This window comes from Phocoena sinus, chromosome 11, assembly GCF_008692025.1.
Source record: "Phocoena sinus isolate mPhoSin1 chromosome 11, mPhoSin1.pri, whole genome shotgun sequence".
NCBI lineage: Eukaryota > Metazoa > Chordata > Mammalia > Artiodactyla > Phocoenidae > Phocoena > Phocoena sinus.
In genome coordinates, this window is record NC_045773.1 from 63315204 (window position 1) to 63327669 (window position 12466).

The 12466-nt window shown below is 51.8% G+C and overlaps 1 protein-coding gene across 8 annotated transcripts; it reads left to right on the plus strand.

Annotated features, from left to right (window-relative positions):
• The first annotated feature begins 67 nt into the window (after positions 1-67).
• BRD2 (bromodomain containing 2) lies at positions 68-11980 on the plus strand. 8 transcript variants are annotated; one of them, XM_032648394.1, is made up of 14 exons: positions 69-433; positions 3033-4360; positions 5963-6266; positions 6514-6605; positions 6870-7007; positions 7514-7652; positions 7739-7953; positions 8051-8425; positions 8945-9073; positions 9259-9510; positions 9649-9914; positions 10406-10710; positions 11015-11137; positions 11245-11980. In XM_032648394.1, the coding sequence occupies exons 5-14, from the start codon at positions 6897-6899 to the stop codon at positions 11379-11381; spliced, it is 2052 nt and encodes a 683-aa protein (XP_032504285.1). In that variant the 5' UTR covers positions 69-433; positions 3033-4360; positions 5963-6266; positions 6514-6605; positions 6870-6896; the 3' UTR covers positions 11382-11980. The 8 variants fall into 8 exon arrangements, with proteins under 8 accessions (XP_032504282.1, XP_032504285.1, XP_032504279.1 ...); XM_032648393.1 differs by lacking the exon at positions 69-433 and adding an exon at positions 2349-2619; XM_032648391.1 differs by lacking the exon at positions 6514-6605 and having other exon boundaries at positions 68-433; positions 7802-7953.
• The last annotated feature ends 486 nt before the right edge of the window (positions 11981-12466 follow it).

Consider the following 12466-nt stretch of genomic DNA (forward strand, 5'->3'; position numbering starts at 1 on the left):
GCTGCAGCCATGCTGAACCCGTACGGAGAGGCGAGTGGGGGGGATAGGGTCGACGATAGCAGGATGGGAAGCCGGGGATATGCAGAAGCAGCGGCATTAGAGTGCTCTGGGTCTGTGGAGAAATACCTGGGCCATGCGGCCCCCTTGGCCCCTTGAACGACCCCTAGGAACCTACGGAAAACGCCCCCGTAGCGGGGGGAGGGAGCGGCTGGCACGTGACCCGAGTCAGCCAATCTGGATGTTGCTGACGTGGCCGCGCGGCCCCGATGCTCTCCCCACCCCCCAGCTCAGTCGGGAAGGGAGGGGCTGGGGGCTACGCCCCCTCCCCCAAAGCAACCTCAGTTTCCGGGGGGGTGACACCCCGGATTACATCCTCCCCCCGCACCAAGACAAGGGGAACATTGGAGCCCCCCTGGAAGGTTCCAGGATCCAGGTGAGACGGGGCCTTTGGCGGGCGGGGGCGTTGTCAGTCATTTAAGTGCCTAACCAATGGTGGGGAGTCCGGGAGGGAGATTCTTGGGGTGCAGAGAAGAATCCTGAGGGTGGGAGGATTTGTCCTTCAAACAGTTTACAGCCAATGGGAGTGTGTAGGGGGGCGAGCAGGAGAGGGCCCCTCGGGTGGGGGAGGGGAATGGCCAACCTCTGTCTCAATACCAATTGGAGGGCAAAGGGGCGTGGGGGCGGTGTTCCCCCCCATTCCATTCGTCCCCTGGGGGTACAGGAGCTTGGAGCCAGGTGAGAAGGGATCCTTTTGGCGTTTGGAGGGTGGGGTGACCTAGTGGGCTGAGGAGTGGGAGTGGTGACTGTAGTTCTTACTCGTAGATGGGAATGTTGAGAGTTGGCAACCCGGGTTGTAAACTGAGATTGTTACCAGGCGCCCACTCCCTTTCTCCGCAGAGACTAAGGAGCATTTCTGTGCTTCCTTTGTATCAGCGGTAGGAAGCTGGCAGTCGCCACATGGCACGGTGGAGGTTACACTTCGAGTCGCTTATCGAATTTGTGTGCATTCACGTGGACATGACCTGCGGAGCCTTCCGAACAAAACCTTCTTTGCCGCGGCGGGGGTCTTAGCTGAGCATGTGTCTACCCCAGGCTGGGGAGGGCTTGCAGGCTGGAAGCTTGAGGTTCTCTTGGGAGCAGAAACCGGCCCAACCGGCGTCTTGGGAAGGGTTGGAAATCGTGGCCTGAGACAGGAGAGAGTGAGTCTCAGGACCTGGAACGATTTCACAGCTCCCAAGGTTTCGGGTTTCTCCTGGGTGGCGTCTTTTGCCTCCTTCATCCCCTCCCCCATTCCTGAACAGTTCTTTCCTTGTGTATTGCGGGGGAGGGAACGGAAAGGAGGGAAGAGTTACTTTTCCAAATTACTGAGTAGCAGTAGCCTCCCCTGTGACTCATGTAGGGGAAGGGAGAACTGGGAGGGAGCGGAGAGCAGTGATTTTCCGGAATGCAAGGAAATAAGCCAGAGTACTGTCTGGCTGCCCTTTACCTTTCTGATAAGGCCCTGTATACTCTCGACCTCCTAAATTTTCTTCCCTGGCCGGCCCCTTGATAGGCCTGTATGCAGACTTGCAAGGCCCCGGGTGGAGAAAGGCAGATTGGGGAGGTTGGGCCATTAGGGGGAGGGGAATGGGGGGAGGGGAGAAGGCCTTTGCAAAGTTGCTGTGTCATTGCTCTCTTTGCTGCAGCCACTCGGGCGGGCCTGCTTGTACTTTTGGGGCCGAGGTCTGATCGGAGGTGGGTGGGGGGGGAGGAGAGAGACTGCTTTCCCGGTGCGCACTACCCCTCCTCCACAGGGTTTGCCGGACTCAGGTGGTCGAGAATTGATGGCCATTTTAGACACAGTAAGCGAGGTTAGGGTTCCAGGGCCGCTACGGAGGGAGGGTGACCTAGTTGGAGTTTCAAGGACCTAGGCCCCTCACGAAGCCCTGGGTTTGCGGGGGGAGGGGGCTCTCATATTCCTTAATTTAATTAATTTCCTTATTCAGATATGCATAGTCTGTTTTCTTCTTTGGTAGCCAGAAGAGGGGACGTGGAGGAGGGGAAGGCCCCCCACTAAAGCCCAGGTGGGGGAAATTCTTTCACTCTCCGGTAAGGGGGCGGGGGAGCCCCAGAGGTGGCTTTAGAGATCTTGACCTTGTGCTTTGGCTCTATTCACACTTAGTCTGTAACCCTATTCAGATTACTGTACTAGATTGTGGGAAAGATGTAAGTTGAGTGGGTTGGGGGGAGGGGGCGAAATTGAGTTCCCAAAATGGCTCCTGCCCCTCCTCGGAGGCGGACGGCCCGGGGGGAGGGGGGAGGGGAGAGGAGGGGGAGGGCTAGTCTGAGCCGCCGCCGCCGCCGCCTCCGCTCGCCCTCCTCCCTGGCGCTGACCGATGGACCAGCCGCTCCGTGGGGAGGACTCCGAACCCTGGTGGGGGGGATGGGGGGGCCCTTCCGCACCCGCGACGCCAGGACCCTTAGAGGGTGTGGGCCTGCCTTGGGGGTGGGGGGAGGGCGGGGAGCGTGGGGAAAGGTCTGAGCTCGCCAGGAGGGGGAGGGCGTTCACCCTGATTCGCCCCTCGCGGGACTTGTTTTTTCCGCTCTGAGCCAGACACCGGAATGAAGTTTGGGGAGGAGGTGGGTTTCATTTTAAAGGGTATATGAGTGCGTTTGGAGATTTTGCTCCCAGTTAAGGGTTGCCGAGGTTTTGTCGAGCAGGCAGATATTTGTATTGGTACCTGAAGGTATGAGTGGGAGGGATTGGAGAGGTGCTTGGGGTGCAAGTGTTTGGAACGTATTCTGTTTGGTTGCCTTGTTGGTGAAAAGCCTTTAAGAGTTCACAGATGGTAGATTCTGGGGAGAGTTTTGCCTTTGTCTTTCGATTGTTTGGCTTGGGGAAGGAAAGGGAGGATTTTAATTATCAATTCTGTATTTTTGATTGCGGAGAACGGGAACGTTCGGTTCCTTCCCTCGCTGCGTTTGGGGGGCCCTTAGCTGTTTGCCAGTGTCAGGCCGCGGCTTCTAAGATGGCGTCTCCTTCCTCATTTCAGATTCTTCACTGCGGCGGCCTGCTCACTGCCGAGAACAACAAGCCGCGGGCGTCCTGTGGCCACACCCCGGCGGGCCCAGGCTGACTACGCCCACGCGGCCGCCTCCAGTCCTGCCAGTCTGGCCAATGGAGGAGCTACAAACGGCACGACCTGCCCGAGCTTGGCAGTCACCAGTCGCACTGGGCTTGGACGCCTGGGAAGACTTTGTTGGAAGGGGAGGCGGGGAGAGGGTGCTGCACCCCTGCCAACCTCACTCTTTCCCTGGAGTTGCCGAACCACAGCGCAGCCAATTGGCACGGAGATGTGGTGGGTTGCCGCTTCCCTGTGGGTCTATGCGGCATTCTTCTGCCTAGTGACTAACGCGTTGGAAATGAGGCTTATGACGTCATCGCATCCGCCGACCAATAGAAAACGCTCCCGCGGAGAGGTGTTCCTCCCCCTTCGACTGCGCTTCTTCACGCGGTGAGCGATGCGCGCGCGCGCGGAGGGGGTGGGGGAAGTCGCGAGCGCGGTGGCGCGCATGAGCGGCGAAGCTCCGCCCTCCTGCCTATATATAAAGGGCTGGCGCGGGGCTCGGCGGCGCCATTTCGCGCTGGAGTGGAGCAGCCTCTAGAACGAGCTGGAGGATTCTGCCTACCTATACAGAGCCTTCGAGTCGTCCGGGGCCGCCATTACAATCCACGTCCATCCGCTTGGAAATGGCCTTCGTCTCGGCCTATGACCGGTCCCGGCGGACAGTACAGACCCCATAGAAGCCCCCGAAGCTCCCCTTTTTCGAGCCCCGCCCAGTCCTCGGAGTCTGTCCACCCCCTCTACTCCGCCCTCAAGAGGATTTCAAAGATGGAGGCGGCGGCTCCCTAAACCACTTTTCGTGTTCATCCGCCTCCATCCGAGATCGAAACGGGACCTCGTCCGCGCCGGACGGTCCTGACAGGAAGAGGGGATCCTTGCAGACCAACAGCGGGCAATATTGACGACGGTGTCTGGGATCGGGGACTGTCCTGGGGTTTGAAGAGTCCGTTCCCCTTCGCTCGCCCGCCTCAGCTGGGGCCGCCGCCATTTTCTCGCTGTCCGCCTCCTGCGGAGCGCGCCAAGCTGCCGGGAGTTCTCCGAGAAACAGCGGAGGAGACTGCTTTCGTGCCGGCCCGGCGGGGGGGGGGTTGTTGCCTGGAGGGCCGAGGGCAGCGGCCCCCGACCCCCCCCACCACTTCCCGGGTTATGCTGGACTGGAAGGTAAGGGGAACCGAGGCCACCCGGACTTTCCGCGGCTGAGGGCAGCGCCGGTTCCCCGTGGTCAAGATGCTGCAAAACGTGACTCCCCACAACAAGTACGTCCCCGCGAACGGCGTGTGGGAAGGGGACGTTTGCGAGTTGCAGCGCGCGGGTGTGGGGCGTCGGATTCGGAGGGAGTGCGGAACCGAGTGGGGCGCGTTGTTGTTCCGTGGCGCAACTGTTGGCTCGCCGGGCTCGCGCAGGGGGTTGAGCGGCGGTTTGGGACTGAGGCAGTGGCCCAGATCCTGAATATGGAGGGAGCACAGGTTGTCAGTTTATGTGTTGTTTCTTTCTCTGTGGTTAGATCTTACCCGAGTCGGGCAGAGGGAGGTGGCGGCAGAATGTAATGGGGAAGGACGCTGATTGGGGAGCAGGTTCTGCGGGTAGTGGGTTTGGTGTCTAGCGACGGTTTGTCAGGCCTTTTGGGGGAGTGGGTTCGTGGCCATAGCTTGTGCTTTACAGGGTTGCCATGGTGATAGAGCTCGAGGACTGGAAACGGAGATTTCCTGAGTAGGGTAGAAGGATCACTCTTTCCTAATGTCTGGGGTCATTAAGTTTCTGCTAGTCTTTCGTTGACTGGTGCGGTTTTGTGTTGAGAGTTGTGTGTCTTGTTGCAGAGGATTGGGTTTTTTGCTGTGTTTTTTTTTGTTTTTGTGATACAATTGGGAGTTTCATTCAGGGTAGGAGGGTGGAGCTAAGGATCCTCTAGTCCAGCTCTGCGGATGTAAACAATGAGATTTCGGTATAACGTCTTTAGTCTTGGGCCTTGGGAAGCACCTGGTCTCGAGGAGCACCAGAGAGAATGTAAACTTGGTGCATTATTGGCGTTTGATCTTCAGAGTTGATGCTGCAGTGGGAACTGTTAACGGCATCACAGTTTTTGTTAGGGGTTGCAGGGGAGGTCTGTATCACTTTTCTGAGGGAACTTGCTGACCTTGACTGTTCGGACAGCTCTAGTTTTTGAGTTCTTCAGAGGGAGGAGACGAATTTGTGAATAATTTCTGGAGGCTGGTAGCTTGGGGTATTCCAGGCCGTGAAGTGTGACAAATGCTCCCTTGTCTGATTTTTTCTTTTTTGAGTTGATAGGGTTTTCCGTTAGATGTCTGGTCTGTTTGGAGTTAACTATCCAGAGCTTGTGGAGGATGCTGATTCCTTCTGCACAGGTGGATTCTTAAGTGTCAGTTTAATTAGCATTTTATGAAATTTTTCTATTTTGTTTCCTTTTCACCCGCTTCTCTCAGGCTCAACCACCATGGCAACCACCAAGTCCCTAGTGAGGAGGAAGCTTGGGGCTTGAGTTTCTCGGCTCCACCCATTTTGCTTAAGTCCCATCCCAATAAGGCTGTGATTCTCAAATGGCTGTGCCCTGTGAGAAGTTACCTTGGGCTTTTTCACTTTAAATTTTAAAAACAGATGAAAGAGTCCATCAGACTTGAGAATTCAGAATGTAGGACTAAGAACAGAAGAGGTGGTAGGAAGTACAAGAACAAAAACTCCATGGATTGTTTGGATACTGGTTTCATTTTCGTAATCTTGACCACCTTTCACTAGATTCCAAGCCTGGATTTATTGAGGGTACGTAGTGTAAATTAGTGAAAATTGTACTGTCTCAAGTTCCACAAGATTATCACGTATGGTTTTGTTCCTTGTCTTCACAGGCTCCCTGGGGAGGGGAATGCAGGGTTACTGGGGCTGGGCCCAGAGGCAGCAGCGCCTGGGAAAAGGATTCGAAAGCCCTCCCTGTTGTATGAGGGATTCGAGAGCCCCACAATGGCTTCAGTGCCGGCTTTGCAACTAACTCCTGCCAACCCACCACCCCCGGAGGTGTCCAATCCCAAAAAGCCAGGACGGGTTACCAACCAGTTGCAATACCTGCACAAGGTGGTGATGAAGGCTCTGTGGAAACATCAGTTTGCATGGCCCTTCCGGCAGCCTGTGGATGCTGTCAAACTGGGTCTGCCGGTGAGTAGAGAGATTGGAGTGGGGAGGTATGGAAATGAACAAGAATGTGTGTGCGTGGAGGTGGGCTGTCTAGTGTAGCTGCTGCGGCCCCTAGGAGTTCCCATTTCTACCCTGTAGGGCAGATAGCCACCAGATTTCTGGATTCTTGGTCCTTTGTGTTTGATCCAACCGCTTGCTATCTTAGCATCTCTCATTGTGCCCTCCATGTGTCCTTCCTTAACTTTTGTGCCCTGGCTCCATTTTACAGATTCCCACCCCAGGTTGGGAGAGGACCACGGTGGCCAAAATTCTTAGCTTCTTCCTCTCCCTCATGCAGCCCATGGATAGCCAGCCCCAGAGGTAATGTCACAGGATGGGAAGCTTTTCCAGAGTGGGTGGGAGGTGGGTGGTTAGAGAAAGGCAGTAGGGGCCTCCCTGTGGGTGATAAGAATCATGTTCCATTTTTTTCCTATCCCGTAGATTTAATTGGGGCCGCAGTTCAGGAGACTTTGTGTTCTTGACGCATAGGGGGTGTGTATGTGCGTGTGTGTTGGGGTTGGTAGTTTGCTTAGGAGAACAGGCGTTTATTTTTTTGTAGCTCTGACCTACCATTTCTTTTTTTAGGATTATCACAAAATTATAAAGCAGCCTATGGATATGGGTACTATTAAGAGGAGACTTGAAAACAACTATTACTGGGCTGCCTCAGAGTGTATGCAGGATTTTAATACCATGTTCACCAACTGTTATATCTACAACAAGGTGAGTGTTTTTGTGTTGTTAGTAGTTGGGGAGAGACAGTGCATTTTTTATCACTACTTTATCAATGAAAGGTTTAAGTGTTTTACTGTAGGCGTTCTCAATAGTCAGGATCCTAGAAAGTCTGAGTTCCAAAAGGTACCACTAAAAGCAGTGATGTGGTTTCAGAGATCCAGAGTTAAGAGATGTTTAAATAGAACACTTTTTATTCTTGTGGATAGTGGCCTTGTTTTTCAGAGAAATCTCCAGAGATCTGAGTAGAGCAGGAACTATTTTTTTTTTAATCAGCTCTCATTCTCTTCTGAACTTTATTTCTTTGTTGCATCTTGAGGGGCAGAGTTGGAAGAGAAAAGGGAATTTAATGGCCCAATACAGGTGATTTTCAGTACTTGATGGTGAAGTTGTGTAAGGGGGGTGGTGGTGATGCCTGGGGCTAGGAATTCCTCAGAGAAAAATGGTTTTGCTTATCTTTTGCTGGCATTTGAACTTTTTCTTTGTGTTTCCTGTAGCCTACTGATGATATTGTCCTGATGGCACAAACGCTGGAAAAGATCTTTCTACAGAAGGTGGCATCAATGCCACAAGAGGAACAAGAGCTTGTGGTGACTATCCCTAAGAACAGCCACAAGAAAGGGGCCAAATTGGCAGGTAGGAAGAGAAGGAGTTTTGCCAGTGAAGACTGAAAGATGGGAAAGATAATCAGACTAAACTTTTTTTCTCTCCCCCCACCCCAGCACTCCAGGGCAGTATCACCAGTGCCCATCAGGTGCCTGCTGTCTCTTCTGTGTCTCACACAGCCCTGTATACTCCACCACCTGAGATACCTACCACTGTCCTCAACATTCCCCACCCATCGGTCATCTCTTCGCCCCTTCTCAAGTCCTTGCACTCTGCTGGACCCCCGCTCCTTGCTGTCTCTGCAGCTCCCCCAGCCCAGCCCCTTGCCAAGGTATACATCTGTGGATATCTTTGGGACAATGAGGAGGGAAAGGTCTTGAATGGAGTGGACCCAGGGTAAAAGGCTCCTGTCTTGTTTTTCTCTGCAGAAAAAAGGGGTAAAGCGGAAAGCAGATACTACCACCCCTACACCTACAGCTATCCTGACTCCTGGCTCCCCAGCTAGCCCTCCCGGGGGTCTTGAGCCTAAGGCAGCACGGCTTCCCCCTATGCGTAGAGAGAGTGGCCGCCCTATCAAGCCCCCACGCAAAGACTTGCCTGACTCTCAGCAACAACACCAAAGCTCCAAAAAAGGAAAGCTGTCGGAACAGTTAAAACACTGCAATGGCATTTTGAAGGAATTACTCTCTAAGAAGCATGCTGCCTATGCCTGGCCTTTCTATAAACCAGTGGACGCTTCTGCTCTTGGCCTGCATGACTACCATGACATCATTAAGCACCCCATGGACCTCAGCACTGTCAAGGTACCCACTGCATGGGGCAGATGGGATACTCAGGCAGTGATTGGAGCCTAGGGATCAATAAAACAGTCACTTTTTCCGGGCACACAGCAGTCTCGGCATTTTATTTTTGCAAAATAGTAACGGGGCAGAAGGTCAGGTAATTGTTAGGAGTCCATATTTTCTGGAGTTTGAGACAGTGTGGTGGGTTTTGTGTTCAGAGCATCGCTGCTCATCTACAATTAGGTCCTACCTATTGGGAATGTTGGGTTAGGATAGGAAAGTTAAGGGATGGCTGGTTAGTCAGAGGCCACCCACCCTTCTCTTTTCACTTAGAAATGATTTTTTTTCCTAGACATAGATATTTCTTCAACCCACCCAAATTCCTTTGACTTCAAACTTGAGCCCCAGGGCATAGATCCTTAAGACTACCCCTGCCCCGCCCCCGTACTCTCCAGAGGGCTAGCCTTGCGGTGTCTGGAGCTGGCAGGGAAAGGTGAGTCTTCCTGCCTGTGCAGCTTCTGATGCTGCCTCCTTCTGCAGCGGAAGATGGAGAATCGTGATTACCGGGATGCACAGGAGTTTGCTGCTGACGTGCGGCTTATGTTCTCCAACTGCTATAAGTACAATCCCCCAGACCATGATGTTGTGGCCATGGCACGAAAGTTACAGGTGAGTGTCAAGGTCGGAGTTGGAAGAATAAATGGGTCTGGGGAGAGAAATTTTGCTGTCTGTGGTGCACAACCTCAACATGGGGCTCTCCCAGTCTCTACAGTTGTAAATTGGAGCTGCCATATGGCTGGGTATGATCAGGGCATATCCACTAGCATGGTTTTGAGTCTGCTGTCTCTTTCTAGGATGTATTTGAGTTCCGTTATGCCAAGATGCCAGATGAACCACTGGAACCAGGGCCTTTACCAGTCTCTACTGCCTTGCCCCCTGGCTTGGCCAAATCATCTTCAGAGTCCTCCAGCGAGGAAAGTAGCAGTGAGAGCTCTTCTGAGGAGGAGGAGGAAGAAGATGAGGACGACGAAGAGGAGGAAGAAGAGAGTGAAAGCTCTGACTCTGAGGAAGAAAGGGCTCATCGCTTGGCTGAACTACAGGAACAGGTATTATTTTAATTTGTCACTGTTCAGTTTACTGGGTGAGGTTTGTGCATTGTCTTGGCCCTAAATTTATTTTGTTTCAGTCTTTATCGCTTTACCTATTTATTTTTTCCATTTCACATGATTCTTTTTCCTCTTTAGCTTCGAGCAGTACATGAACAACTGGCTGCCCTGTCCCAAGGCCCGATATCCAAGCCCAAGCGAAAGAGAGAAAAAAAAGAGAAAAAGAAGAAACGGAAGGCAGAGAAGCATCGAGGCCGAGCTGGGGTTGAGGAAGATGACAAAGGGCCTCGGGCACCTCGCGCATCTCAGCCCAAGAAGTCCAAGAAAGCGAGTGGCAGTGGGGCTGGCAGCGCTGCTACCCTAGGCCCTCCTGGCTTTGGACCTTCTGGAGGAAGTAGCACCAAGTGAGTACTATCTAACATGGAAGCAGAGACAGCTCAGTTATGTCTGTAATCTCTCCGGGGAGGATGATTTCTCCCACTCCTTGCAAAGGTTTCTCTAAATCAGGGTCCAGCGAATTTTTTCTGCAAGTGGCCAGGTGATGAAGTAGACTTTTGAAGACTGTAGTCTCTCAAAGCTGCTTAACTCTGACAGTGTAGTCTGCCTACTCCTTCTCTAAACCAGTGAATCTGTGGTTTTTCGTGTTTTCTTCTGTGGTCGGGGCTGGGTTAGTGCTTTAGGGAGCAAAAAAAAGTGGACCTGTGCCAGTGTACTTATATTTAGTTCTCAAAGTCTGAGATTAATAAAAGTGTTTGGCATGTATAGAAGCTCTGCTCCCCTGATACAGTGTCTAGTAGCCCACTCATTTGCCTTAATGGAAAACAGTTTTTCAGGCATGAAATCCAGGTTGAATAGTGAGAATGTCCCACAATTGACAATTTTCTTTTGCCCGTAGACTCCCCAAAAAGGCCACAAAGACAGCCCCACCTGCCCTGCCTGCAGGCTATGATTCAGAGGAAGAGGAAGAAAGCAGGCCCATGAGTTACGACGAGAAGCGGCAGTTGAGCCTGGACATCAACAAGTTGCCCGGGGAGAAACTGGGTCGAGTTGTACACATAATTCAAGCCAGGGAGCCCTCTTTACGTGACTCAAACCCAGAAGAAATTGAGATTGATTTTGAAACGCTCAAGCCATCCACACTTAGAGAGCTTGAACGCTATGTCCTTTCCTGCCTACGAAAGAAACCTCGGAAGCCCTATAGTGAGTATGAAATGAGGCCCACCAGTTAACTCAGCAAATCCTCGTGAAGTTCTGAGGAGGATTTGTTGCATCTAGAGGGGCAGAGTTAACTCAGTTAACTCAGCAAATCCTCGCGAAGTTCTGAGGACAGTGAGAGAAGGATAGTTAGGCATACGCTTGATGGACTTGAGATCATCAGCTCCTGGGATGATAAGGGTTGGATTAGTTGCTTCCCAATGTTCAAGAAAGGAATTTGGCAACAATAGGGGACAGAGAAACTAGGGTGCTTCTGGCTATCTTAATCCTGGTATATTTCTTTTTCTAGCTATTAAGAAACCTGTGGGAAAGACAAAGGAGGAACTGGCTTTGGAGAAGAAGCGGGAACTAGAAAAGCGGTTACAAGATGTTAGTGGGCAGCTCAATTCTACCAAAAAGCCCCCCAAGAAAGGTGAGTGTTCAGTAAGCCACTGTGAATTCACTACATCCTGCCCTCTTGACTCTTGAAAAATGGAAATCAGACTGAAATAATCTTTAAACTTCAACTTTGTTCTGCAGCGAGTGAAAAAACAGAGACATCATCGGCACAGCAGGTAGCAGTGTCCCGCCTCAGTGCTTCCAGCTCCAGCTCAGATTCCAGCTCCTCTTCTTCATCATCTTCTTCTTCAGACACCAGTGATTCAGACTCAGGCTAAGGGGCCAGGCCAGATGGGGCAGGAGGCTCCGCAGGACCGGACCCCTAGACCACCCTGCCCCACCCCTACTCTCCCTTTGCTGTGACACTTCCTCATCTCACCCCCTCCCCCCACTGTAGGAGAGCTGGCTCTGCAGGGGGGAGGAATGCAAGGACAATTACTGAAGGAGGGACATAAATGGACAAAATACAACTGCGTTCCCAGCCCCGTGGAGAGTGACCTCTTAGGCATAGAGCCCCTATTCAAAATGACTGTGGTGGGGCAGGGGTAAAGGGTGGGAATGGGCAAAGGCCCTGATAAAGGGTAACCTGAGGCCGTAGCTGCCCTGTTCATTTGTAAGGGCCCTGTTTTGAGGTTGTTTGTTCTAATTTATTTTAAGCTAGGTAAGGCCGAGGCAGGGTGGGGCCGTGGTCCCCTCAGCCTCCATGGGGAGGGAGGAAGGTGTTCTTTTTTTTACGTTGACTTTTTTTTTCTACTCTGTTTTCCCTTTTCCTTCTCCATTTGGGGCCCCTGGGGGTTTCAGTCATCTCCCCATTTGGTCCCCTGGATTGTCTTTTGTCTGTTGATTCTAACTTGTAAATAAAGAAAATATTATTCAAGTTTTGAGTTTATTATTTTAATGACATTTCTTTTTCTAGTGCTTCAAAATGAATGTGATACAATTGAGATTTTGAAGAAAGTACTCTGAGATGAGGAAAAAGGACCATCCTGTTTTAAGTAAACCAGTAGGCTGTTGCTGTAGTGATAGAAGTGCATCTTCCCTTTGTAAAGTGAATCCCCCAAAATAACTTTAAAGTTTGCAATTTGCTCTGGTTTTAGATGAAGAAAACAAAATTCTCTGGCTCATTCATATCTTAACCAAGAGTTTCAAACTCAAGATTTGGAGTAGGCTCAAGTTTTCCTCTCGTGCCGGACATGTGGGTTGTTTCCTGGACACTTAGCAAGATGTGAAAGGGATGGGAGGTAGCCAACAATAGGTACTTCTTGCATTGGGCATCTGCCTTAAAAAGGCAGTTGTGTCTACTTTTATAATTTGCTGCTTTGGCCTCAAGTTGCACATGTACATAGCTTTGCAAAGTTGGTTA